Source organism: Thermothelomyces heterothallicus (assembly GCF_042370625.1).
Source record: "Thermothelomyces heterothallicus CBS 202.75 unplaced genomic scaffold P884_scaffold_39, whole genome shotgun sequence".
NCBI lineage: Eukaryota > Fungi > Ascomycota > Sordariomycetes > Sordariales > Chaetomiaceae > Thermothelomyces > Thermothelomyces heterothallicus.
Genome location: NW_027192600.1, coordinates 1 through 24,563, shown reverse-complemented (window position 1 = coordinate 24,563; position 24,563 = coordinate 1). Strand labels below are relative to the sequence as shown.

General features: G+C 56.6%; 10 protein-coding genes across 10 annotated transcripts; 4 read left to right on the top strand and 6 right to left on the bottom strand.

Annotated features, from left to right (window-relative positions):
* Positions 1-31: 31 nt before the first annotated feature.
* Positions 32-4,936, bottom strand: P884DRAFT_232388 (uncharacterized protein). The gene is made up of 4 exons (XM_069439853.1): positions 4,912-4,936; positions 1,509-4,839; positions 1,280-1,419; positions 32-1,077 (listed from the first exon to the last, which is right to left on the bottom strand). The coding sequence occupies exons 2-4, from the start codon at positions 4,757-4,759 to the stop codon at positions 440-442; spliced, it is 4,029 nt and encodes a 1,342-aa protein (XP_069293579.1). The 5' UTR covers positions 4,760-4,839; positions 4,912-4,936; the 3' UTR covers positions 32-439.
* On the bottom strand, positions 4,835-5,437 carry P884DRAFT_211950 (uncharacterized protein; the record flags this gene model as incomplete). Its single annotated transcript, XM_069439120.1, has 2 exons — positions 4,835-4,936; positions 4,985-5,437. Coding segments are annotated over 2 exons (555 nt in total), but the record flags the coding sequence as incomplete, so codon positions are not given.
* A 632-nt stretch (positions 5,438-6,069) lies between these two features.
* On the top strand, positions 6,070-7,122 carry P884DRAFT_318199 (uncharacterized protein; the record flags this gene model as incomplete). The annotated part of the gene is made up of 3 exons (XM_069445331.1): positions 6,070-6,172; positions 6,274-6,883; positions 6,999-7,122. Coding segments are annotated over 2 exons (597 nt in total), but the record flags the coding sequence as incomplete, so codon positions are not given.
* A 544-nt stretch (positions 7,123-7,666) lies between these two features.
* On the bottom strand, positions 7,667-10,922 carry P884DRAFT_332804 (3-hydroxyacyl-CoA dehydrogenase; the record flags this gene model as incomplete). The annotated part of the gene is made up of 2 exons (XM_069445812.1): positions 7,667-9,108; positions 10,721-10,922. 2 exons carry the CDS (start codon positions 10,920-10,922, stop codon positions 8,066-8,068), a joined length of 1,245 nt encoding a protein of 414 aa, XP_069293576.1. The 3' UTR covers positions 7,667-8,065.
* Positions 10,923-12,016: 1,094 nt separating this feature from the next.
* On the bottom strand, positions 12,017-13,022 carry P884DRAFT_303464 (uncharacterized protein; the record flags this gene model as incomplete). Its single annotated transcript, XM_069445030.1, has 2 exons — positions 12,017-12,711; positions 12,815-13,022. 2 exons carry the CDS (start codon positions 13,020-13,022, stop codon positions 12,017-12,019), a joined length of 903 nt encoding a protein of 300 aa, XP_069293575.1.
* Positions 13,023-13,402: 380 nt separating this feature from the next.
* On the top strand, positions 13,403-15,279 carry P884DRAFT_232380 (glycosyltransferase family 25 protein). Its single transcript, XM_069439852.1, has 3 exons — positions 13,403-13,759; positions 13,934-14,148; positions 14,296-15,279. The coding sequence occupies exons 1-3, from the start codon at positions 13,577-13,579 to the stop codon at positions 15,089-15,091; spliced, it is 1,194 nt and encodes a 397-aa protein (XP_069293574.1). The 5' UTR covers positions 13,403-13,576; the 3' UTR covers positions 15,092-15,279.
* A 1,556-nt stretch (positions 15,280-16,835) lies between these two features.
* Positions 16,836-18,088, top strand: P884DRAFT_273236 (uncharacterized protein; the record flags this gene model as incomplete). The annotated part of the gene is made up of 4 exons (XM_069442575.1): positions 16,836-17,305; positions 17,408-17,519; positions 17,601-17,776; positions 17,869-18,088. 4 exons carry the CDS (start codon positions 16,836-16,838, stop codon positions 18,086-18,088), a joined length of 978 nt encoding a protein of 325 aa, XP_069293573.1.
* A 55-nt stretch (positions 18,089-18,143) lies between these two features.
* On the bottom strand, positions 18,144-19,488 carry P884DRAFT_288051 (Triosephosphate isomerase-like protein). The gene is made up of 2 exons (XM_069443916.1): positions 18,718-19,488; positions 18,144-18,639 (listed from the first exon to the last, which is right to left on the bottom strand). Exons 1-2 carry the CDS (start codon positions 19,207-19,209, stop codon positions 18,271-18,273), a joined length of 861 nt encoding a protein of 286 aa, XP_069293572.1. The 5' UTR covers positions 19,210-19,488; the 3' UTR covers positions 18,144-18,270.
* Positions 19,489-20,091: 603 nt separating this feature from the next.
* On the bottom strand, positions 20,092-20,649 carry P884DRAFT_273234 (Ribose/galactose isomerase-like protein; the record flags this gene model as incomplete). The annotated part of the gene is made up of 2 exons (XM_069442574.1): positions 20,092-20,550; positions 20,611-20,649. 2 exons carry the CDS (start codon positions 20,647-20,649, stop codon positions 20,092-20,094), a joined length of 498 nt encoding a protein of 165 aa, XP_069293571.1.
* Positions 20,650-21,143: 494 nt separating this feature from the next.
* On the top strand, positions 21,144-23,089 carry P884DRAFT_251892 (dihydroxyacetone kinase). The gene has a single exon (XM_069440709.1). It carries the CDS (start codon positions 21,162-21,164, stop codon positions 22,944-22,946), a length of 1,785 nt encoding a protein of 594 aa, XP_069293570.1. The 5' UTR covers positions 21,144-21,161; the 3' UTR covers positions 22,947-23,089.
* Positions 23,090-24,563: the final 1,474 nt, after the last annotated feature.

The window sequence follows — 24,563 nt, the reverse complement described above, 5'->3', positions numbered from 1 at the left end:
GAGCAGGGACTTTGACGACTATGGATGGCTCAGCCGCTTCCTTGCTGCTGCTGCTGTTTCGCTTGGGCTTGTCTGGCCTGCATGCATCCCTCTCGACGCCGGTTTGGCATCCGGAATTGGATTTGGCCGACACGCATGGTCCTTGGAGGATGCTACCCTAAAGGCCCCCTTGGCGACGCCATGTTCTTCGGTGGCTACGTAATTCGGCATGCCTGCCTCCCTCGGTCCCGACCGGTGCCGCCATCGACCAAGGTCACCTAGGCCCGAGTGACACAGCTGCCGGTTATACTAGTTTCTGGGTGAACGACTCATTGTAGCACATTAGAAGTCAGTCGGGCTCCGGTTGCACAACGTTCCGGGCGGGTTCGGGTCCACGGCTTGTCATTCAGCAGCGGAAGCTTTCATATTTGTCCACGCTCTGCACTCTTCTGGATATGAATCAGCCCTCGTCTTTCCTCATTTGAAGCCAGCGTTGCATCTGGATCCCCGGCGGCCGATACGGTATCCTCTCTGAAAATTTGGCTCTACCCTTGGCGCTCAACTGCCGCGGCTGGAACGACTCCCCGTCCTCGGTTAGCTCTAGCCCCCTCTTGATGACGGCCAGCTCGCCCAGGCGGTCAAAGATGATGTCCCCTTCGCTACCGATCCCGAAGCGCATATCCTCTGTCCTCAGGGAGCCAATCCAGTGGTTGGGGAGGAAGAAATGCCGGACAAAGGAGTCCTCGTCGACGATGGCGCCGCTAGACGAGCCGGGTGGCAGCAGCTCAAATGAGGCAACCCAATGGTCGGCGGCGTGGAAGACAAGGCGAGTGCCATACACTCCAATAAGATGCACCACCTGGGCGGGCAGCATGGACGTGCGGATCTCCCATCGGGGCCCGACATGCTGTGAAGAGGGACCTTCCAAGTCCTGAAAATCCCAAATGAGTATCGCGATGGTCTCGTCGTCGACCGCGACGCTATCAGGAGACTCCTTTGCGTACGTCGCAAAGTAGTGGGGGTGGGACAGAGGGCCGAATCCGCTGAGAGAGAGCCCCAGCTCTGGCGAGAGGTGGATCACTCGAAGCTGGGTCAGATCTGCCCAGGCGTGGATCATAATTGCTTGTCCCCTCTTCTCGACACTGAGCAGCAGGTCTCCCTCGGAACGGGGACACAGACATGTCAACCAGGAGGGATCAGCGCTCTTCCGGCCCGGCGGACCACAGCCGAATCGGCAGATCGGGGCTTCTCCGGCATGGTGTGGCAGCGCCCAGAGTGTATCGTGTTCCGCCGTGCTGACGAGCAGTCTCCCGTGTCTCGAAGACACGAGGACCTGTCTCAATGTTCCGAGGCCGGGCTCCTGCCTCCGTACGTCGATCAAGGGAGGGCCTACCTCCCACACGGCCTCGGGTTGGTGCGGAATTGGCCGGCGTCGCGTGACTGTCCTCGCGTTGAAGTTCTCTCTGAGGTCGCCGCAGGCTAAAACTTTGCCCTGGTCATCATAATGGAGCGACAAGATATCGGAGTACGTATTCTGGACGAACAGGAGCTGCTTCTCTGGCTCCGGGCCGGAGATGTCGTACCCGAAGACCGACCCGTTGCCCGTGGCGTAGAAAACAACGGGGAACTCCCGGCTGCAGGTGATGGCGGTGATCTCCCGCGCCTTCCTGGCCTGTTCCTCTCGATACATCTCGCTAGGGGTCATGGGCTTCAGCTCCGTGATTGGGGTGCGCGGGTCGTGCTCGTTGCCCGGACGGAGCACGGGGGGCTCCCAGACGCGGCATTGGCCTTCGCGGAGCTCGACGACGCGGCGGTTGTCGCCGGTGAACGCCAGTCCGTGAGGCAGGGTGCTGGTCTCGAGTCGGACACGGTATAGGATGCGGAGCGTTCTGAACTCGAACAGGGTCAGGTTCCCGAGCTGATCCACGGCGGCGAGCGTCCGGCCGTCGTGGGAACATGCCAACACCAGGTTGTATGCTCCCTCCTTGTTGACGGCAATGGGCCTCCCCGCGTCGAGATCGAACACGACCATATCGCCGTCATCGAACGTGGCGGCAAACAGATCTGTCTCGGTATCGTGGTTGAAGACCGCAGCGCGCACGGTCGTCCAGCCCCGAGCCTGGAGACGATCGCCGAACCTCAGCATGGACCCCGTCTTCTGCTCGTATACGTCGTGGAGCCTCAGCTCAGCGCAGTCCCAGAAGACGAGGTCGTGACCGTGGTACACCACCGCGAGGAGGCTCGACCCTGGGCTGAGCCACACGTGCTCCGGTGCTCGCCCTCGCATCCTCTCCGGCACATCGGCTCCCCACGACACGGGCTCGTCGTGAATCGGGGCGCGGGACTCGAGATCCCACTCGATCAGCTCGTTCTGCACCGTCGCCGCACGCAATACGGTATCCCCTTCTGCAAAGGACAGGCTTCGACACCACGCGCCCTCGGGAAGCCCGAAGCAGGCCAGCTCCAGCCCGTTGGCCGGGGACCAAACGCGGACCGTCTTGGAGCCCGCCGAGGCGAGGTACCTGCCGCTCGTGGCGAAGGCGACACACGAGACCCTCTCGCCATGGCGGATGGTGTGCAACTCCTGGAAGATTGCGTCGTCGTGGACCACCACCTGCCCGTCCCAGCTCGCGATGCCGACCGCGACGTAGCCCGGAGCCGCGGCCACCAAGAACGGGCTGCGGTCCTGAGGGTAGCGGATCGTGGCCAGGCAGTCGTCCCAGCTGCGCGTCGACAGGCCTCCCACGGTGAGGCCTCGCGTGGGCCCGCCAAACATCTGCCGGATGACGGAGTTGGGCGGGCAGAATGGGGCGATGTGGTGTCGGATCGTCTTGGGGGAGCGTCCGAGGCGCCCGGCAAACTGGGGGATCAGACGTGCCAAGTCGTCGCCCCATCTCCCGAGGAGTTCGATCTTCTCTTGAGTCAGTGCGGATCGGTTAGGTTGCGGCGGCGCTGCGTCGCGCGTCCTGCGGCTGAGCATATCCTTAATCGTCCTGCCGGCCTCGTACACCGTCCGGAGGTCCCCGTTGGCGGCCGCGAGCTCAATCCAACTAAGAAGACTGTTGCTGCCCAAGAAGTTTAAGAGCATGAGGAACAGCCCGTCGTCGTTGGGATCGACATGATCGAGATGCTGGAAGAGGAACTTGGACGCGTAGGCGGTAAAGGGGGCAGCGCTCAGGCTCCCCCGTGCCTTTCTTGCTCTGCCCTTCGCTTTCTGTGTGACCGATGCCAGGTGCTTGAGGCACGCTGAAGCCAATCGGCGATGCGCGTCCGCCTTTGAGGGGATCAGACAAGACTCGAGCTCGCCGCGAGTTAGAAACTCTCGAGCGGTCAAGTGCACGAACTGGATTCTGTCGTGCTCGTCTACATACATGAGGTTTCCGCAATTTTTCGATATCAGGCGCCGGATGTCGCCGATCTTATCATCGGCGTCGAGCTCGGCGGCGGTCTGCATCTCTGCCAAGCCGAGGGGCCTAAAGGCATAGATGGCCCAGGTGAGGACGGCCCTTGTGGATTCCCTTTCCAAACCGTTCATCTCTATCCTTGTGAGAATGTCGGCATACACCGCGTCCATGTCGGCCGGGGTGCTGTTCAGGACCCTCGTGATGGCCCCCTCGCTTGTCACCTTGCGAAGCTCGGAACATATGAGTGACGCCCACAGAAAGCAGCCCGCCGACCTCGCGAGTATGTGGGATGCGAGCGCCTCGGCGGTGGGCCATCTGTCCGACGCAGGACATGGAAGGCATGCGAGGTTCTCCGCGAGCAGGAGGGAGATGTCCTGCAGGCTGTCTTGCTCCGATATGGTGTAGCCTGAAATGCTGACTCGGTAGCTGACGCTTGGGCGGTAGTTCTCCGCAGCGTCCCTGGACGTGACCAGAACTGACAAAGGCCAGTGCTCTTGGATTCCGGCTAGGAAAGCGGTCATGTCGGCCGCGCTTCTGCATTCATCCATGGCGTCAATCACCCAGAACTGGGGTCTTTCCAACTCGACTGTCAGAATCCCCGAGACGAATACTTTCTGCCACAGGGAATGCGACCCAACTCTGTCCCCGTCAAGACCGTCATCCAGCTCCGACATGACGGTCTTCAGCTTGTGGAAAACAGCAGGATGCAGCACTGCCATCTGCCACGCCAGGGACCGCAGGCAGCTGTCCACCGTGGACTTGGCGCTATCCCGCGCTTGGAAGAAGAAGAAGCAAGGATCGAGCCCGTTGTTGCGCAGGTCACCGACAACATGGCTAGACAAGACACTCTTGCCCACACCTGGACGACCTTGAAGCCAAAGAAAAGCGGGTTCCTGTGACGCTACCCATGTCTGGTAGCAGCTCTTCTTGCCCAGCCATTCGCAGGAACCGGGAAGCTTTGCCGATGCGTGATTCCGCAGGTCATCTTCAGGGTCAGCAGAGACGCCCAGAAAGCGGGCGAGAGCACGCCGGTCCTCCTGCGACGGGACCGCGCTTTCGGCTTGCATGCGGTAGGATGCGATTACTCTCGCGAGAGCATTCCGAACGGCCACATAAGAGGGGTCCGCTCGGGTCGCGTACATGGCCACGTTGCGATGATTTGCGTCGAGAAAGGTCTGGCGCTCGTTGGGGAGGTTCATGACCGCGCTCGCCTTGTCGACGATGAGCATCTTGCGTAGCCCGACGGTCATTGGCCGCGACTCGTAAAAGGAGAACAACTGGAGGTCTTTGCTCTCTCCTGGGAAGTCCTCGCCCAGGGCTCGGATCACGTCCGACTGGGGGAACAGGTCCTCGACAAAGGGGCGAGTTCCGATCATGGCCGTATACCGGGCGAGAACCTGCGCAATGGCCGCGCCCTGATGGGGTGTTCCCAGGAAGAAGATGGAACGGACGCGATCTGCGATCGGCCCGAATGCAGCCTCTCGACGCGCGATGAGGTACGCCTGCTTGACGACAAGGCCACCCATACTATGGGCGACAAAGATTAGGGGCGGCTAATTCTCTCGTCTTGTCAGCAGCTTTAATTTTTTGGGGGGGATAACTGAAGGCCGAATTTGTCCCAGACTTGCCTGTCTCCCCTGGCTCATCGAAGGCGAATCATGGATGGCAACTAGTAGAGACCGAGCAAAGTCGGGAATGCTGAGGATCGACTGGCGAGTGACCGCAGCCGGGTATCCGAACGTGTGTATCCGCACGTCTGCGAAACCCTCTTCTGTGGGCAGCCATTTCTGGGGCCAGTAACATTCAGGGTCGTTTCCTTTGCTCCAGGTACTGGACGAGCCGCCGTTCAGGCCGTGGACGAAGATGATGTCGGCAACGGGTGCCGGGGTGTTCTCCGGATCTGGGACATAAAGGGTGGTAAGGCCCAAGGGGCCTTTTGGGAGCTCCGCCACATTCTTATCTCTTCCTCTACTGAAACTAATCGACCTTGAACCAAAGGAGAGCGTGACGGAGCGAGGTGTGGTGGGGGTTGTGCTGCCGCTCGTCAAGCTCATTGCAGCTAGTCCTTGCTCCTCCTTCATCACGGGCAACACCGACAGCTTGCCGACCCACTTACTCGAGAGTTGAAATGGCTTCGCGCGTGGTTCTTAAGTAAGCATGATCTCGCCCATTAGAGGAGATGAGGAGGCATCGTAGGGTATCAACACTAACAGGGGGTGCCAATAAGCCTCAGCTCCGATGGTTAGCCACGGCAATCAGCCAATCATAGTGTAAAGGGTCCCAAGTGACCCCCAAAAGCCGCACCTTGCGAATGGGCCGCGTTGATGCTGCTGGTTTCCTGTTGTTTCAAGCAAAAAAAAAAAAAAAAAAAAAAGAAAAAGAAAAAAAAAGAGGGAATCCCACAAGAGGTTGTTATATATATGCTGAAGGGATAGATGTGACCGGGAAGTAAATCGAGTCTTGCAGAAGACCAGGACTTTCGTGCAATTATTATTTGCGACAAGGCACCACCTCTTCCGAGCTGACCATCATGACGGACAAGACCGTATGGGATAAGGAAACACCCGTGCCTAAGACGCTAATTGAATAATTATGTAGACGAGGGAGTTAGAGACAGCGAGTTCTGATCTGCAGGGATGACCTGTCCGTGTTTCTCTCTGTGCCGGTCACTGATCAAAACTGTTTCCTTCAAGAACTTCCCGATGGGACTCAGGTGCATGGCATCACTCAAAGCGGCGCCTCGTATTGGGCACGGACGGCCAGGATTGGAGCAACAGGCTCGGACGGGAGTCCGACTCCCTTCTTCATGAAGGCAACTATGGCAAAAGAAGAGACTAAGAGAAAAGAGACGATCGTATTCTCTGCCACACTCGCTCACAAGACAGACAAGTGCCTCAATACGATCAAGGTAAAGACATGGTTTCGGCCGAGTACTTTGCCATGTCGCTTCTTCATAGCGTGTACCCCGACATGGTCGTCGAGCCTGTCGCTTGGGGCGCCTACACCGGGGAGCCAGACACGTACTTCTTCCTCTTCCGGTTTCACAAGTTCCTAGAGGGAGAGATCAAGGACGGGGAGGAGATGAAATCAATCAAGAAGGTACCCAGGGTGGACGAGCTTCCGGGGCTTGTTGCAGAGTTCCACAGCCGCGGACGGTCCGGGACGGGGGAGTTCGGGTTCCCCATCACCACGTACGGCGGGCGGAATCCGCCGACGTTTCCGCTGTGCAAGAGCTGGGAGGAGTGTTTCTCGAGAGGTCTGGTCGGCATCTTTGATACCGAAGAGCAGGCACAGGGTCCCGACGACGAGATGCGCCAGCTCCGCGAGGCCCTCATGGCCAAGGTGATCGCCCCGGCTTCTGCGCCCCCCCGAGACCGAGGGTAGGACTCTCACCCCGACCCTCGTCCACGGAGACTTGTGGGACGGCAACGTCGCGGTAGACGACGTCACCGGCAAGCCCGTCCTATTCGATGCCACTCCGCTCTATGCGCACAATGAAGGTGAGACTCATTGCCTCTCTCTCCTTTGTCTGTTTTGTGTAATTAATTAATGAATTCAAAAAGAGGACTCCGCAGCAGACTGACAGGAAGACTCTAATCACCGGATATGAGTTAGGCCCGCGGTGGCCGACTCGTCATCGAATGGCCCGCGATTATGTCAAGGAATAATACAGAGACAGGTATGGCGCGTCCGAACCGACCCAGGACTTCGAGAGCAGGGTTATGCTCTACGCAATGTAAGATCGGTGATCTGTGCTCCCCCATCCTTCTCCCCTTCCCCGGTTCAGCAGGTTGGGTAATCACAAGAGAGGTTAAACTGAGTAAACACATTAGCCGGTTTGACCTTCATTCATCGTCATTGTATCCTGGAAACCCCCGGTGGAGAAACCCGTAATTAAGTGCCACTTTTTCAGGTCGCTTGTTTGATGATTCAATCCCATTCGTTTTGACTCGTCTCTCTCCCAACCCGATCTCGCTCGTCTCTTCCTTCCCCCCGTCTTACCATTTGTTTGTATCCACATCAAACAACCTTCTCTTCGCGTTGAATAAAGGTTCGTGAGTTCTCAGTGTAAAGGATGTCATCAGAGAACTCCTGAACAGGTACCCCGGAGGGGTATGAAGGATATGTGCTGGAGAGTAATCGCCTAGCAGGTAAATTGTAGCCCCATGATTTTTTTCATTCTTTTTACCTCAGCAGTGGAATGGTGTCACTGGAGTGATGTGATCAAGAGGAGTTGCGGAACTGGGAACTGTTTTTTAGTGTGTGCAGTGTGCACAGATGATGGGAATATCTTGTTTAACTAATTACCTTTCCTACTTGAAGCTACAGCTTGCAGTCGGAGAGGCCACGCCTTCGTCGAGCCTTCCACAACCGCGGTCACGCCTTTGGTCGTTCAATAACTACGACACAGCAAGAAATTTTGATGTCTCTCTGACTGGCGTTACTTGGCAACAGTTCGTCTCTGCCTTCAATTTACAAACCTTTCAGGTAAGATCTTCGACGACCAATGCCTAAGGTAACTAACTATTAATTAGTACACGAATGCCGAACTCGAATGAAGGAAATCCTTAATACCCGAGAAAAAGGAAGAAAAAAGGCACCAGAAAGAAAAGAAAACCGATGGGAATAAATGGAAAGAGGAATAATAATTAAAGCAAGAAGAACAAAAACATGCAATCTATTCATGCGCCGGCTGTTTCCTCGACGTTCTCATGCCTCCCTCGCTCGTGCTCCTCCCTCAGCCGAGCCCTCTCGGCCTCGGTGAACAGGCCGTCGCCGGTCTTCTCGCCGAGCCTGCCCTTGTCGACGTAGTTGTCGCGCAGCCAGCGCAGCACGCCCTCGCTGCCGAGCCCCGGCGCGCGCTCGAGGTTGTGCTGCTCGACGCGGGCGACGGTGTCGAGGCCGACCTCGTCCATGCGCTCGCACGGGCCCTTCTCGGCGTGGAAGAAGTCGCGGAACAATGCGTCGACGTCGGCCGGGCGCGCGACGCCCTCGGCCAGCACGGCCAGCGTCTCGCGCTTGCAGGCCGCCCAGACGCGGTTGAAGACGAGGCCGGGCGACTGGAGGCCGTCGGGCACCACGACGGGGGCCAGCCCGACGCGGCGCATCTGGGCCGCGAGGAAGGGGGCGATGGCCGGGTCGGTCGCCCCGGACGACATGATCTCCACCATGCGGTTGCGCGGCGGGATCAGGTAGTGCGTGTTGAGCAGCCGGTGCGGGTGGTTCAGCGGGCCCTCGGCCGCCATCTCGGCCGTCGTCAGGCTGCTGCTGTTGGACGCCAGCACGCAGTCGGCGGGGAGCGACCGCTCCAGCAGCGCCAGCACCGACGTCTTGAGCGGCCGCGACTCGGGCAGGCACTCGATCGCCAGCCACGGCGCCCTGGCGAGCTCCTCGGCCGCCGCCGAGTCGCGCGCCGGCTCGCCCGACGTGGCCGTCGCCGTCCGCAGGTCCGTCGTCGTCCGCACGGGGCCCGGGTGCGTCTCGCGCGCCGCGCAGTAGGCCGCCAGGTTGTCCGTCACGTACTCGGTCGCCGACCGCAGCGCCTCCGGCGAGATGTCGTAGATGGTGACCGGGCGCCTGTTGGACGCCCACACCAGCGCCACGCGCCGGCCGATGTTACCCGCCCCGACGACCAGCACGGGGCGCTGCTCGAGTGCCTGATCGCTAGGCGGCCGCCATTTCGGCTGGTGCGGCTCCTGGGCCGCTTTCTCCTCGAAGAGGGATGCTGTGGTGGTGGAGAAGGCCGAGCGTTGATCGGCATGTTGTAGTAATAATATTAAGCGGCGGGTTGGGTTCAAGCGAGTCGTCTCCCACGAGGCTGGCCGTGGCCTTTGACCTTGGGGGGAGGTTGATAGGGCTCGGGAGAGCGAGGGGCGCATCTGCTGCGAGATTCCCGAGCTGGCCGGGCATCTCGTCATGACAAGGCTCCTCAGAGCCAAGCCCCGCGAGCCACTCATATTTATCATGTGTTTGCTGACAAGCCTCGCCGTCTTTTTGATGACCGCGGTTTCACCAAACAATGATGTTTGGATTTTGGTTTGTAGGTGTTGCTATACTCTGCCTCGAACTTGTTCCAAGAAACAGCAACCCTGGATCGGTTCTATGTGAGACAGAGGACGTCATCGGTGTCATCAAGTCTTTTAATACCGTCTAATTAAGCCCTCCCTGTGTGGTTCTATCTCGGTGGGGTGACGAACATCTGACGATCTTGGATCTCGTCTTCCCCGCACGCGCAGTAATTATTAGCCTCTTACAGCTCGCCCTGTTACCAAGATTGGCCTGCTTCTGCCACTAATAATAGTAATTATTAATCCTGCTACGCAAGATCAGCTTATCGAGAACCCCCCCGCAGGTTTAATGTGCAACCTTATTGTACATTAGAGTAATTACTGCATGTATGTACGTACATCTATTTGAGCTCCTGAATAGTGAGAATCGCGGCTCTCGTTTCTCGGCGCACAAACTAGAGCTTCCGAATGCGGCTCTCGGTCAGTTATATAGTAGGTGCTCATGTGGTCCATACCCACTACCAAACGCACCAATGCGGTCGTTAAGAGTTTCAGCACATTAATTAATACTGTAGCTTAATTACCTCGCCCTTCAGATGCCCACTGTTCTCTTCTGATTAATTAGTGGTCAAAAGTTTTCCCTGGACGGAACCGGCTCAGTAGAGGATAACTAAGAGGTACCTTTCTTTCGAAGGTTTTTGTAGCAAGGTTTGGGTGGCCTGATGCCAAAGCTTACCTTGCCTTCGAGAATAAGCTGGACGCTTTGTTTGCCTGTTTGGATTTATAACGGTTATATCATATCAGGCAGCGTAAATAGGTAATTACCCCTAATTAATACTAACATGGTTAGAGAATAACGACATATCGAATTTAATGGCGGCCGGGGGTTATTTAACCAGTCCCTCCTCTAGACATCTCCGGTGTGAGCTTCTTAGCTAACTACACTGTGCTCTGCTTCAGTTTTTGGGTGGCCAACGCGAAGCTGTCGAGGGTGCACGCTGCGGCTTCTGCAACGAGTAATTGTGCTTTGGACAGTCTGATGTTCTCTGATAGGAAAGTGATGCTGGGGATGTAGCAGTATTAGGGGTGGCATTCATCGATGCTGGAAAGTTTCGTGAGAATATGACAAAACTAGGTAGGTTCGACCCTTGAAAGGTTGGGCTGCATCCAGGCTCGCTCTAATAAAGCCTGATGCTATTCGGAAGTCAAGTTTCGTTGATGGCCCTCGTCTTTCGCACTCTCTTCGCATCCGTCTTTGGTACCGCTTTGACCATCTGCTTCTCTTTGGCCTTCCTTGCCAGAACCAAGAGTCGATGGCTGTCAGGGCACCTTGTAGCCAAGGAGTTACGGCGTTGCATTCAATGTTGGGATTGAAGAAGGCATTCAGGAGCATGGACTCGGTGCCGTGGATGTTGCAACTCATGGTGAGGAGCCGGTCGAGATGACACTCTGGCGGTCGCAGCCGATTGTGCCGGAGGCAGAATCTGTCGAGGAACTCGAGAGCTTCGGCGAACGACGGCGGCTTCCACATTGATGCCTCGGATAATACGACAGGACGTCGCCTTATGACAAAACGCGGTCCAGACTGAACTTGGATGGACAGCCTTTTGTCTCTCGTCGTCATCCTCCTCATCCTCCTCCACGAGTGCTTGGGAGGTCAGGTAGCGGACATCACAGCTTAGGCGCATGATTTCGGACCAGCGCGCCGACAATATGAACGCCCAGGCCAAGATTAGGAGCGAAAGATAGTTGCGATCCATTGCGGGGAACCACGACTCCTGGTTCAAGGTGCGGTCATCCTCCTCGGCAATTGTCAATTTTGTTGGAACAAGGTGGTGCGAGCCGATCACAAATTGCGAGTAATATATGCGGAATGTAATTAGGCATTTTATCTGGACAGTCCTGTGCGGTAGAACCCTATATCGCACCGCCAGTTATGTATCGCCGGTACCAAGGAGCTGTTCCAAGTCGACATAATTATTAGTACGCAAAGGACCTACTTACGCTTGGTCCGCCTCGCCGATTTCCTTTTTTTGCTCCCCACCTGCAGATGAGTGGCATTGGGCATTCGTCCCTGGCTGTGGACCACGCGATTCGATATGCGAGAACGTCTGCTAAGCTGAACGAAAGGGGTTGTTATTAAACGACCTCTCCCAATGCACAGGAGGGGTTATTGGAAGGCTTCAGGCGCGATTCGAGGAGAGATGCGCAATTGAAAATGGCGCTGATGATGAATACCAACGCATCAGGACCTGGAGGAATAATCGGCTATTTGATGTTTGAAGCTCGTTTCTATTCTCTGTTTCGTTTTTTCCTTTTTCTTTTTCTCTCTCTTCTCTCTTTTCTTCTGCCAATTTCACAGCCAAAACCTCGGCATGGGTAGGAACCTAGGTAGTTAATTAGCTGCAACGGATAGCTGAGCACATACATGATACCATCTGGGAAAAAAAAACGTCAAGGGTATTAAAAGGAAAGCGGAAGGGTGCTCGAAACGAAAAATCGTATGTCTATGTACAAACACTAGTGACACGGACGCCCAAAGTCCGGTTGAGCAAAATCACAAAATCCATCCCCGGCCTCGGTGGACCTTCATCTGCCGGCCTCGGTAGCCTGACTCTGTGGGCACTAGCTGAGTTCCGCGCGAGGGGGTCCGGGACGGTCGGGTGCAGCCAACTCGAATGGGTACTGCTGCATTTTCCACATGGCGGCACCGTCAGGAGGCTGAGAGGAGACTCGCTGCCGGAGCTCGGCAAGCACCTTTTGTTGTTTCCTCAGGTACCGGAACCCCAAGATGCCGCAAACGATGACCGTGAGCCCGAAAATGGAAACGCCAACGCCAATCCCTACCTGGGCGGCAACCGGGAGATCTCCTCCTCCTCCTCTTCCAGAGCTCTCGCTGCCCGCAGCGCCGGTAGCTGTTTCTTCTTGGTCTTGGGTGGCTGCAGATGTCGATGAACTGTCTGTCCCTGTCGGACTCGAAGCCGAAGATTCTGGGGGGAGCATAGTGGAGAGCTCGGTTTGGAGCGAGGACGACGTGGTGTCTGACGAAGGCAAGGAGGAAGAGAAGGATGAAGAAGAGTCGGCCGAAGAGGAGGCGGAGGAGGAGGAGGAGCTGGTGGTGGTTGGCGAGGATTGTGACTTTGGAAGAGGCGCATCGGTGATGTAGAAGTAGGCGGACGACATCAACTTCCCTTTCGTAGCCCCTATGTTTTCCGGCCCACCTTCCTTCAACCAGAAGAAAAAAGTGTTAGATTTTTTCAGGTCAAAGTCGTAGAGCTGGACCGTCCAGTTGAATTCGCTCTGAGGGCCGTTGGTGGTTTCTTTAATGATTTGGGTTGAAACGCCCGGGGGACATTGAGCTATTAGATGCGGCAATGGCGACGGGGGTGGATTAGGAATCTCGCTTTGTCGAGATCGACTTACGGAAGACGATCGGCCCTGGATCGGCCGACCCGCCGGCCATTGACTGCTGCCATAGGACTATTGTGTAGTTGATGAGTTCCGTATGGTACTTGATGGTTTTGATCTCTCCAACATGATAGACCTCTCTGCTCGGGAGCGGCGTGTAGAATTGGCAGGCCACCAGAGGCGCCAAGGCCAAGACAAAGGTCAGGGCGTCAAGCCGGGCCATCGTGAGAGAAAAAGGGCGCCGCCCATCCTTTTGCCTTTCTTTGCCAGCTGGTGCGCCTGTTGCTCTTCATATCTCTCTGGGAGCGGCTTGCGCCAGGTACGATTTGCACCCTGGAATGTGCGGCACGGTGAATGCCCGAGTCCCTGTTGCGAGATTGGCCTTGTCCTAATCGGGCGAGTCCAATCACGGCACACATGGTAGCGCCTGCTCCACTGCGGATCTCTGCTTACAGGAACCAACAGACATTCGCGTGTGCGCGCGGAGTACCACTAGGCTGTCGAAGCGCGGAAACCCCCTTGCTTACTGTACAGTACGTATAGGACGGATGGATATAACATACAGGCACCCTCCCAAGCCAAGAACCCCTTGATAGGGTTACGCGATTTCGGGTCGAGCGCGCTTAGTTATCAGCCGCGGACATTTCCTCGGTACGGAGGATGGACCAGGCGACATAAGCTTACTACTCTCCCACTCGCAAATTTTGCTCAGAGCATCCGACTTCCGTGTCTGATTGCCATCTCTCTGTTACCGGAGCAGCAAAGAGAAGGAAGGATATGGAGTCAATAAACTTACCGCCCGTACCGAGAAGGGTTCTGTACGCTTTCGGCAGCGCGCTCCTTCTGACCTTTCTGTTTCTTCGATCCCTAGCCCCTGAGAGCTCGACATTCCGAGTTGCGCACCAGGGATGGGCGCCCGCGGGCGATTCCCTGCGCGACATCCGCAACAGTACCCTTGGCGTGAGTGTGAATCTTCTCATCCACATTACGTTTGCGGGCATTTCCCGGCTGTTCCTTTCGCTTCTCCCGCCTCCCGTTCCCTGGTTACCCTGCTGGCCAAATGCGGCTGCAGGGCAGCCGGTGCTAGTTGTGATGTGGGCTCCAAAGTACATACCAACCGCCTTGGCGCACTAGTTCGAGCACATATTCGTTGTCGGCCTGCCTTCCCGGTCGGACCGTCGCGATAACATAGTCCTACAAGCGGCACTTAGCGATATCCAAGTCGAGTTCATCGATGGCGTCCTGGGCCAAGACATCCCGGACAAGGCCATTCCTACGTCGCCCGACCACAAACGCCCTGCCGATCCCGTCCTCGGCTGTTGGCGCGGGCACATGAACGCCGTCCGAGAGTAAGTCATCCTCTCGGCCTTTTTTGTGGAGCTCGTCGTATTCTTTTGTTGTGATTATTATCATATATGAGCTTTTGTTTTCTTTCCTTTGTACGTCACGACGCATGTTCAATCCTTGGGTTTGATTAATAACTCACGATTCCACAGAATCGTGCGTCGGAATTTGACGTCGGCTCTCATCCTCGAGGACGACGTCGACTGGGATGTGAGGATCAGAGACCAGCTACAGGACTTCGCACTGTCAATTCGCGCACTTACGCAACCTTTGCTGCGCGGCGACGCCGGCGGATATGCTGACCCGACCTATCCCATGCCGTCCGACAACTCACCCGAGTCGGTGCCCGATATGGACTTTTACCAACTCCCGGCCACCGTTCCCCCGAGCACATATCCGTATGGAGACAACTGGGACCTTCTCTGGGTTGGCCACTGCGGCATGCATTTCCCCTTTAAAGGCAGCAAGACAATCCCGAAGGGACGCGTGATCCGCCGCAACGACGTGACGGTTGCTCCCAAGAAGAGCCTGTGGACGTTTAACATCCCCTTCACCCTCAAGGAGACGTATCCCGAGCACACCCGGGCCTACCATCACGTCCAAGAGGGCGTCTGCTCGCTCGGCTACGCGCTCAGCCAGCGGGGCGCGCGGAAGCTCCTCCACGAGGTCGGCCTCAAGGACGTCAACGCCGGCTACGACCTCCTGCTGCGGTGGTTCTGCGAGGGCGTCAAGGGCCGCAAGCCCGGCCGCCAATGCTTGACGACGCAACCGGCCCTGTTCCACCATCACCGAATGGCCGGGCCCGAGAGCCACATGAGCGATATCGGAAATCACCCGGACAAGTTCCGGCACAAGGCCATGACCGACATGGTCAGGTGGAGTGTACGCTTGAATGCCGACGTTTTGATGGAGGGGAAGACAGATTTCGTAGATCAGTACCCGGACTAGGACGGAAAATTTTCGACCACGTTCATTGTTTGCATATAATATCTTATACACTACATCTTGGTAATCTGTATAACATCTCATTTTCTCAGTCTTTTGAGAAATGAGCATTAGATCGAAATGCTGTAATGCTTATAAAAAGGGTTTGCTGCTATGCGCTGCATCAATACTTAAGGCGGGGCCCTTTGCGGATGATTTGGAGCTGCTATTAGTTGGCGGAATCCCTATTAGTCAGTGTCATGGTCTCCTAACAAGCCAGCGCGCCCTCCACCCCGGGCACTGCAAGTTACCGGTGTCCACAAGAATGGAAGTGGAAAAGATATAGCGATTAATTTAATTTGGGAGGCGCACGTTTCGATGCGTGGGTGGCCTTTCCACCGAATCACAAGGTTGATTGATGTGCGAGATTTGGGTCGTGCCTGAAGTTCTACGTCTCCATTTGCCAATCGAAGCTCCTTCACCATCTCGAAGGCTCGTCCCTGGCCCCAATTCCCGCCATCTCCGGGCGGGCCAGGTGGGCTTACTCATGATGTCTTATTCAGTCTTGGGGAATAATGACACAATTCGTAGGATTATCAATATGGGCCTCGCGCCCAACTATAAGTATTTTCTCAAGTGTCCCCAAGGGGAGTCAAGTCGCTGCGCGATTCAGTTTGTCTCTACCTCGCTGCAAAGCTTCCGGGACACTATCCTCTTGGCAAGAGTCTTGCTAAACCGTCGCAGGCTATCTCAGGATACCTTACAAGCCTGGGAAAAGAGAAGGAGAGGCTTCGAAGAGGAACAAAATCAGCTTAAGCAGAATAGAGCACTCAGTTACGGTTTTCTCAGTCACCAGGAAGTGGTAAATGCTTGTCGTCGGATCTCAAAGTGCTAATGAACAGGACCGTTCCAGGCCGCCGTGTTTTTGGTTGCAATGCTCTGCTGCCGGATTGTGTAGAGATCATCGATGACTCCTTGAAACATTCAGGGTTCTTGGGTGCAACTGGTCAACCCACTCGGCTTCGGTTCTCCCTTCGATCCGGAGACCATAGATCGTACCAAGATCATTCCCGCGCTCGTATCAGACAACTCGACTCCCACTTCCGGAACCTACGCTGGTTGTCTCTTCCGGCCCTTTCATGTCTCAGATGGTTTACCATCCCTTGTCTTTGAAATCCCTTGTCTCGGGAGACGGGACCCACACGGCGTGTACAGTACCCGAAAGTTGCCAAGCCAACCAACCTATTCCCTCTGAGGGATGGTCAATCAACGAAACGGTGCGAACAGGTGATCTGCTCTGAAAATGAAGACATGGTACGGAGTACTTGCGTGGAGAGCCGTGAAGAGCCAGCCACTTTTGGTAGCCATAACCAGACAGGATGAAAACAACTCGAAGCGACTCTAGCCGCGGAAAGGTAAGATGGTCGAGCGCCTGCGAAACAGGGATCATGACGTAGACAAGAGAACAAAGACATCATGACTTCATGACTAACCGCTTTGGCCGTACTTCATGTTGTTGATTGCATGTAATTTACCTAGTGCTGCGTGGAAAGTTCAACGTCCCGGATCTTGGTTCTCAAAACATTTTTTGCTCTCTTTCCCGGCTCCTCCAGATCTCAAGAGTGTAATTACTGCGTGGATTTCAAAAATCATCAACTCGAACGACTAAACCATCGCCCACTTGAAAGCTCACACGAAAAAGGACCAGAAACAACAGAGAATTCAAATAAAGGGGGGAAAAAAGAGGAAGAGACAATTGAGAGAAACCATGTCTCGCAACGTGTGCATCACAGCGGTCGAGGGCCAGACGGGCTTCCTCATCGCCGAGCTGCTCCTCACGGACGAAAAGTTCAAGAAGCAGATCGACAGTCTGACGGGCCTCACAACGGATCCGAACTCGGCCAAGGCCAAGGAGCTGCAGGGCCTGGGGGCCGTCGTCGTGCCGCACAAGCCGGGCCGGGAGCGGGACGTCGTGGCCACGCTCAAGAAGACGGGCTGCGACACCATCTGCCTGGTCCCGCCCGCGCACAAGGACAAGCTGGACATCGCGGTCGAGCTGACCAACGCGGCCAAGAAGGCGGGCGCGTCGAACGTGCTGCTCATCAGCTCGGCCGGCTGCGACTACGCGGAGCGGGATGAGCAGCCGCGCCTGCGCGAGTTCGTCGATCTCGAGAGCATCGTGCTGGCTGCCAAGGGCGATCCAAGCACCACGCTGGCGCATTCCCCCTGCGTGATTCGGTAGGTACCCAGTCCCAGGAGCTCGTCTCTTTTTTATTATTTTTTTATTTTATTTTATTTTATTTTTGGCGAGGACAAGGAAGTGTGCTAATCGTCCCGCAGCGCCGGCTTTTACGCCGAGAACCTACTCCTCTACTCGGAGCAAGCTCGTAATGAGGGCATCCTGCCACTTCCAATCGGCGAGAACCACAAGTTTGCCCCGATTGCGCTCGGTGTAAGTCCGGACAATCAATCTCAAATTTTCGTTGATTGAGTTAATAATACACCTGGAAGCATCCCAATTAACAGGTGCCAGGATGTCGCTCTGGTGGCCGCCCACGTCCTATCCGGCAAGGGCCCGCACGGTTTCGACGACAGGCACCGGGGTCAGATGATTGCGCTCACCGGACCGATGCTCTGCGCTGGCAGAGAGCTCGCCGAATCTGCCAGCGAAGCCCTGGGTCAGCCCATGGAGTTCGAGAACATTTCCGAGTGAGTCCCACGTTCGAGCCTGATGCTCGATAGTTGGTTGACATGTATTATCATTATCATCTTCTTTGAACCATCATCCTGACCCGGTCCAGACGCGAGGCCAAGCGGGTTCTCAAGTCCCAGACGGACCCCGATGACTCCGAGAAGGAGTACATACTCGAGTACTACAGCCTGGTGCGCGAGGGCAAGACCAACTACATCTCGACCACGGCCTTCCACGACGTCACGGGCCAGCACCCGACCGAACCTGACGAGTTCTTCCGCAACTACGCGGGCGAACTGCGGCCAAAGAAGAAGCTGCGGAGCAGCTAATTAGGCGTAATTAATTAGCGAAATGGCGGACTTGTTTTTCCGCTGCCCTCTCGCTGCGTCATCTCATGTAGATCAATTAAACACTTGTGTTAATTAATAGGAAAAAGCAGAGGAGAGAATAACTAATAGGCTTTCCGTGATCTGCTCGAATGTTGACTGTCGGTATGTATGACAAGCTTCATTCAGCCTTGGAAATCCATCCCCGCCACCTCGTACAGCATCTTCACAAACTGCTCCGGCCGGTGCGCAAACCTGCCCAGGAACAGCCCGTCCACCTCGCCTCCCAACCGGCCCCACAGGCCCGGACCCGCCGCGCCCCCGTACACGATCCGCGTCCTCCCGGGCCGGCCCCGGACGGCCTCGCTCTCCCTCACCAGCCTCACCACGCCTCTCACGTGCTCCGCCGAGGCCGGCTCGGGCGCCCCGATCGCCCAGACGGGCTCGTACGCCAGTATCACGTCCGCCCCGCCGTCCAGCCCGTCCAGCACCGCCTTGACCTGCCGCAGCACCTCCTCGGCCGCCTCCCGGACACCAGGGGAGGAGGAGAAGAGCTCAGCTCCTGCCTCCCCGTCGGCCCGCGAATCCCGCCTCTGCGGCGGCGGCGGCGGCGGCGGCGGCGGCGGGGAGACCTCGCCGACGCAGACGAGGGGGACGAGGCCGTTGCGGGCGGCGGCGGCGGCCTTGCGGCGGACGAGGTCGTCGGACTCGCCGAAGAGGCGGCGGCGCTCGGCGTGGCCGACCTCGGCGAGGCCGCAGCCGAGCTCGCGCAGGACGGCGGGGGAGACCTCGCCCGTGTAGGGGCCCTCGTCGGCGGCGGCGCAGTCCTGGGCGCCGACGACGAGCCTCGCTCCGGCCCCGGCCCCGGCCCCGGCCTCGGCGACGACGGCCGCCCGCGTCGCCGGGATGGACACGAAGTCGGGCGCCACGAAGGCGTCCACCCGGTCCCGCAGCAGCGCGGCCGCCCCGGGCGCCTCCCGCAGCAGCGCCAACACCGACGAGACGAAGGCGGTCGTCCGCGCGTGGCTGAAGTACATCTTCGTCGAGACCCCCACCACCGGGCGGTGGCCCGAGACGGTTGGGTACTCCCGTCTTGGTTCTGCCGAAGGTGCTGGGAAGGACATGCTTGGCTTTCTTTCTCTCTTGATTTAATTAGTTGTGTTGATTAAGAGGGAGTTAGGTTGGACGAGTGTAGAAAGAAGAAAAGGTTAATTAGGTCAGTGACGACGGTTGCGTTGCTTTGTTGATAGTTATGTCTTCTGCCCGTCAATAAGCCGAATGGGATTGATCAGTTAATTAGAGGATGGAAGAGAAACGGGGAGCGAAAGTTGGTTTCCCCGGCGCCAAGTTGTGTCAGCTCTGTGGTTGCCAGTAACACAGTAAATGGTCAAGATTTATTGACCTTCATAGCAGCTTGGCTGCACACGGGACTGGCCTGTGTGTACATAACGTTCATGGAGGCGTGGCTGTAAAGTGTAGTGAAATAGGGATAGTTACCTGCTGTACGGAGAGCACTGCTGGCTCAGCGAATGCGTAATTCGTTCTCCGCTGTGGAGTGCGTCCGACCGATCCGGTTTTGTTTAATTAACCCCAAAGCTATCCAAGGCAATTGGGACCCTGAGCATGCGCCTAGTTTGCGGGGATAACATGAAAATGAGCAGCTCATACGAGGGGCAAGTGGAGAGCTATGGAGTTTGGGACGCGGTCTGGACTAAACTTTTGAAGAATATCAATTCGGGGTTTAAGATGGATCCCTGGGAACCGCGAGGATCCGCGTTGCCACATGGAAGTCTCGGATTACCCGTTTAGGAAATATCTTGCAGGATAGCAACATGTCGGCGACAGCGACATTTCTGCTCTTTCCATTCAAGGCATCTTGAGTACCACAGCCCGGGTTCGTTTGCTCAGCACATGCCGGATGAGAAGAACCAAAGTTGCCGATCCCAACAGGTTCAAAGGTCCCGCTCGTTCGACTTACTGCCTATGGGCATACCGTACATGTGTCCTCAGCAGGCCCGGACCTCTTCGTGTCCAGACAACCCCCCTTCGCCCTCCTCGTACTGGTGAATGGCCGCCACCTTGGCCGCGCTGGGGCTGCTCTCGTCGAACACATACCCCAGCCACTCCTTGGCTAGCCTCCGGGCCAGCTCCAATCCCACCACTCTCTCCCCCATGCACAGGACCTGCGCGTTGTTGCTGAGAACCGCCCGCTCCACTGAGAAGCTGTCATGTGCGGTGACCGCCCGGATGCCCTTGATCTTGTTGGCCGAGATGGCCACTCCGAGCCCGGTGCCGCAGATCAGGAGCGCTCGGTCGCATTCGCCAGACGCAACCAGCTTGGCCGCTTTGGCGGCGATGTGTGGATAGGCGGTCTTGTCGTCCGTGCCGACGTCTATCACCGATACCACGCGGTCGTCGGCCTCGAAGTCGGCCTTGATCTTGTTCTTGTAGTTGACACCCGCGTCCTGGATGTGGAATCATGAGCGCGGGAAACAAGATAACTCCTCGAGGGCTCCTAAACTCACATCGCAGCCGATGGCGATTCGCCACTTTGGTACCGTCATGTTGTCAAGAAAATGGTGAGGCTTCGAGCAAAATAAATCGGACCCCTCGCAGTAGCTGCCAGCGCAAGGAAATCGAAAGAATGCCATTCCCCTGTCTTTAAAATGGCATGGTGGGAGGCTCGGCATTTATCCAGGGCGCCATTCCGTTCCCGGTATTCCGGAAATCCCAAGAACCGTCAGGGTGGCAGCCGGATATTATTCCTGGGGGACGGATCGAAACCGTCTTGCATTGCCCTGCGTTGCCCCTCCCCGTGTGACCACGAGTGTACCCGGCCCCGCCCTTGCGGCAAGTATGCCATTGGTGTTGCTTCAAGGTAGCTGCGTCACAGCCTTGGGGGTTGAAGCTGGGGGGGACCCCAAGGAGGCCAGTAGTATATCTCTGGCTTTAGTTTCTCATTGAGCGTGCCATAACTCGGGCTTCCCTCAGAACTGCTCCTCCCGGTTCTCGCTTGTCCCCTGGGGCTGGACACTGAAGCCACGGAATTAACCCTCTACATACCACCACCCACAACATGTCCAACCGACACCTCTTCCCGACCCTCGATGGGCTCGTGCCCAAAGCTCTGCGTGGCATCGTGGCCAGCAACCCTCGCCTCAACCTTGACGAGACCAACCGGGTCGTCTACGACCCGTCTTCCTCGCCTTCCAAAGTCAGCATTATCAGCGGAGGTGGCTCCGGTCACGAGCCGGCATGGTCAGGGTACGTGGGCACCAACATGCTCTCGGCAGCCGTGGCCGGGGACGTGTTTGCCTCGCCAAGCACGAAGCAAATCCTGGCAGCCGTCGACGCGGTGCCCTCGGATAAGGGCACCCTGCTGGTCATCACCAACTACACCGGCGACTGCCTCCACTTTGGCCTCGCTGCTGAGAAGACAAAGGCCAAGGGCAAGGCGTGCCGGTTGCTGAACTGCGGCGATGACGTCTCGATCGGCAAGAAGGGAGGATCGCTGGTTGGCCGGCGCGGCCTCGCTGGACAGATCGGCGTGCTCAAGATCCTCGGTGCCGCCGCCGCAGAGGGAGCATCTCTCGACGAGCTCTACGACCTAGGCACGGCCGTCAACAGCCAGATCGTCAGCATCGCTGCGACCCTCGACCACTGCCACGTCCCCGGGCGAACCGAGCACGGTGCCTTGCGGGAGGACGAAGTCGAGATTGGTACGGGGCCACACAATGAGCCGGGATACAGGAAACTGACGCCAGCGCCCACGGCTGAGGGCCTGGTGAAAGAGATCCTAAAGTACTGCCTGGACGAGACAGACCCGGAACGGGGCTACGTAAATTTCAAGGCCGGGGACGAGACCGCGCTGCTCGTCAGCAACTTTGGCGGCATGTCGAATCTGGAGTTGGGCGGGCTTGTCGACGAGCTTCTCCAACAACTCCTGAAGGACTGGAACATCCAGCCCGTCCGAGTGTACGCCGGGTGCCTGGAAACGTCCCTCAACGCGCCGGCCTTCTCCGTCTCCATCTTCAACCTCTCCGGAATCGCCGCCAACAGCGCCTACTCCCTCGAGCAGATCAAGGGCTTCCTCGACCTCAAGACGGACACCGCGTGGGAAGCGGTCGCCGGGGCCCAGAACTATCCGCAGAGACGTCCCCGGGCAGAGCAGCTGGTCCAGGCGCCGCCGGCGGAGTCCAAGAAGGCCGTGGACGACGCGAGGGATGTCAAGATCGACCCCGCGCTGCTGGAGAGGATGCTGCGCGGGGCTTGCGAGGCGGTCATCGCGGCAGAGCCCGACCTGACGCGGTGGGATACCGTCATGGGCGACGGAGACTGCGGCCTCACGCTCAAGACGGGCGCGACCGCGCTGCTCGACGCCATCGGCAGCAAGAAGATCGCGGCCCGGGGCTCCGTGGTCGAGGTGCTGACCGAGCTGGAGGAGATCGTCGAGGGCACGATGGGCGGCACCCTGGGCGGCATCCTGGGCATATTCTTCGTGTCGCTGCGGACGGCCGTGCAGGAGAACGGCGCGCTGGCCGAGGCGGAAGGCCCCGTCGCCGTGTGGTCCAGGGCGCTGGAAACCGCCGTCCAGCACCTCGCGCACTACACCCCGGCCAAGGCGGGCGATCGCACCGTCATGGACACGCTGATTCCGTTTGCGGAGGCGATGCGGGCGAAGCAGAGCTTTGAGGAAGGCGTCGCGGCGGCCGTAAGCGGAGCGGAGGCGACCAAGACCATGAGGCCGAGACTCGGACGGGCGACTTACGTCGGTGTTGGTGCTGAAGGAAAGGAGCTGCCTCCGGATCCTGGTGCCTGGGGCGCCATGGTGGCCATCAGGGGACTGAAGACAGCCATCTAATTATTAAGGTAGAAAAGTGCCTTGGGATGATTGAGGGAATCAGTTCAAGGAGGAGAGAGGATCGGTCGGCAGTACCGTGTTGTTGTAATCATTCTAGATCGTGACTTTTTCATACTTTTGCCAGTAATTAAGGTATTTTCGAGTGTTGGGTTTCTACCATGGTTTGGGGCTTGTAGGAATTATTCCATTGGCACTTGTGATTTCAAGTTGGAGAAACCGCTCGCAAGGTCAGATGTGTTCTGTTACAGCATATGGCTGTCAGTGGGTCAGATCTGACGGACCCACCAACAGGGATGATAAGCCAGGGGTCATAGATATATATTTAGACAGCATCCCCAAGTGCCTCTGGCACTTAGAAGAATCAACGCATCTTATCACCACTTCTACAGACCGTACCAGTTGGTCTAGGAGTGCCGCCTATAGTACGAATACCGCTATGGTGTCGTATCTTATAGCCTGTCCGAGTTATAGTCATTTATAGCCATCGAGCTATAGTAAGTGGTACCTACTACCGGTTCGAATCTACAATCTTCGTTACTATTCGCGTTCGAACGCTATAGGAGACTATTTACCTAAGTTAAGTAATTATATCTTTTTACTCTAAGTAGATACCTAAATGGTTAAAAATAATAGTAATAATAATAATACTATTAAGAATTGATAAACAAGTCTAAACTATAGTAAGTATATTAGACCTATCACTTTGTTAAACTTATTTTATATAGTCTATTATATACCCTAAAGGGGGGCCTCTCCTATATCTTCGCGAATACCCCACCAAAACACACAAAACTACCATCGCTAGAAAGCTCTCGAAAAACGCTATCCAACGGTACCACTTTCAACCGCGCGCGAGCCGTTACGGGTGTACAACAGGCATCGCAGGCGTAGGAACTAGACCTGACCACAATCCGACTATACCTCGCACGACTGTCAAAATTTTCACCATACAGACTACCTAGCGCCCCTGAATATAACGTCAATTTAAAGCCTACCGCCAAGCCATTAAGTAGGGAGGCCTATAGCTTCGGGCTAATCAAAGGGGGGCCTACTATAGGCCTGCCCTACCCTAGATATCAAGGAGCTAAAGGGTCTTGTTATATAACTAGTCGACCTTATACTAAGCCCTAAACGGGGCAAGGCATTAGACCTCGCTAATAGGCTCTTATAGGGCCTTACGACTACTATTATAGGCCCGGTTCCGAACCTATAGGAACTCGTAGCCGAGGAAGTTAAAAAGGGGCTTAAAGAAGCCCTTAAGGCTACCCCTCGCCCTACTGTGACGAACCCAACTCAGACTTCTTCTGAAAGGGTTCAGACGAAGGTGAGTGATGCGGGACAAGTGTGCAAGTCGTCTGAGGGATTCGGTGAAGCCAAAGGGTTCACAACAACAGAGTTGTCTCTCACAATAGTGCGATGCTGCTAGAAGTACTGAAATTGTGAGGGCGGTTGCTATCACTGGTGAACTCCAGAGTCCACCAGGATGAGTGACTAGCTATCTAATATACTTGTCTGGTTCCCTTATTCCTGAGTGTTCCCCTTAGGTTCCGATCGTGTGATCGCTGCTGCGATCCTTCGATCATTGTTCGGGTGCTCGCCTTGATCGAAGTGCGATCA

Coding starts and splice junctions, on each gene's coding strand:
- P884DRAFT_232388 (XM_069439853.1), bottom strand. CDS start 4,759: ATGATCGGAACTCGCCCCTTTGTCGAGGACCTGTTCCCCCAGTCGGAC. Junction 1,420..1,508: donor CTCCTGTTCGTCCAGAATAC/GTACTCCGATAT, acceptor ACGCGAGGACAG/TCACGCGACGCCGGCCAATT. Junction 1,078..1,279: donor CGAGACACGGGAGACTGCTC/GTCAGCACGGCG, acceptor ACGCCTGGGCAG/ATCTGACCCAGCTTCGAGTG.
- P884DRAFT_232380 (XM_069439852.1), top strand. CDS start 13,577: ATGGAGTCAATAAACTTACCGCCCGTACCGAGAAGGGTTCTGTACGCT. Junction 13,760..13,933: donor TCCGCAACAGTACCCTTGGC/GTGAGTGTGAAT, acceptor TTGGCGCACTAG/TTCGAGCACATATTCGTTGT. Junction 14,149..14,295: donor CACATGAACGCCGTCCGAGA/GTAAGTCATCCT, acceptor ACGATTCCACAG/AATCGTGCGTCGGAATTTGA.
- P884DRAFT_288051 (XM_069443916.1), bottom strand. CDS start 19,209: ATGTCCTTCCCAGCACCTTCGGCAGAACCAAGACGGGAGTACCCAACC. Junction 18,640..18,717: donor CCCTCGTCTGCGTCGGCGAG/GTCTCCCCGCCG, acceptor GCAGGAGCTGAG/CTCTTCTCCTCCTCCCCTGG.
- P884DRAFT_251892 (XM_069440709.1), top strand. CDS start 21,162: ATGTCCAACCGACACCTCTTCCCGACCCTCGATGGGCTCGTGCCCAAA.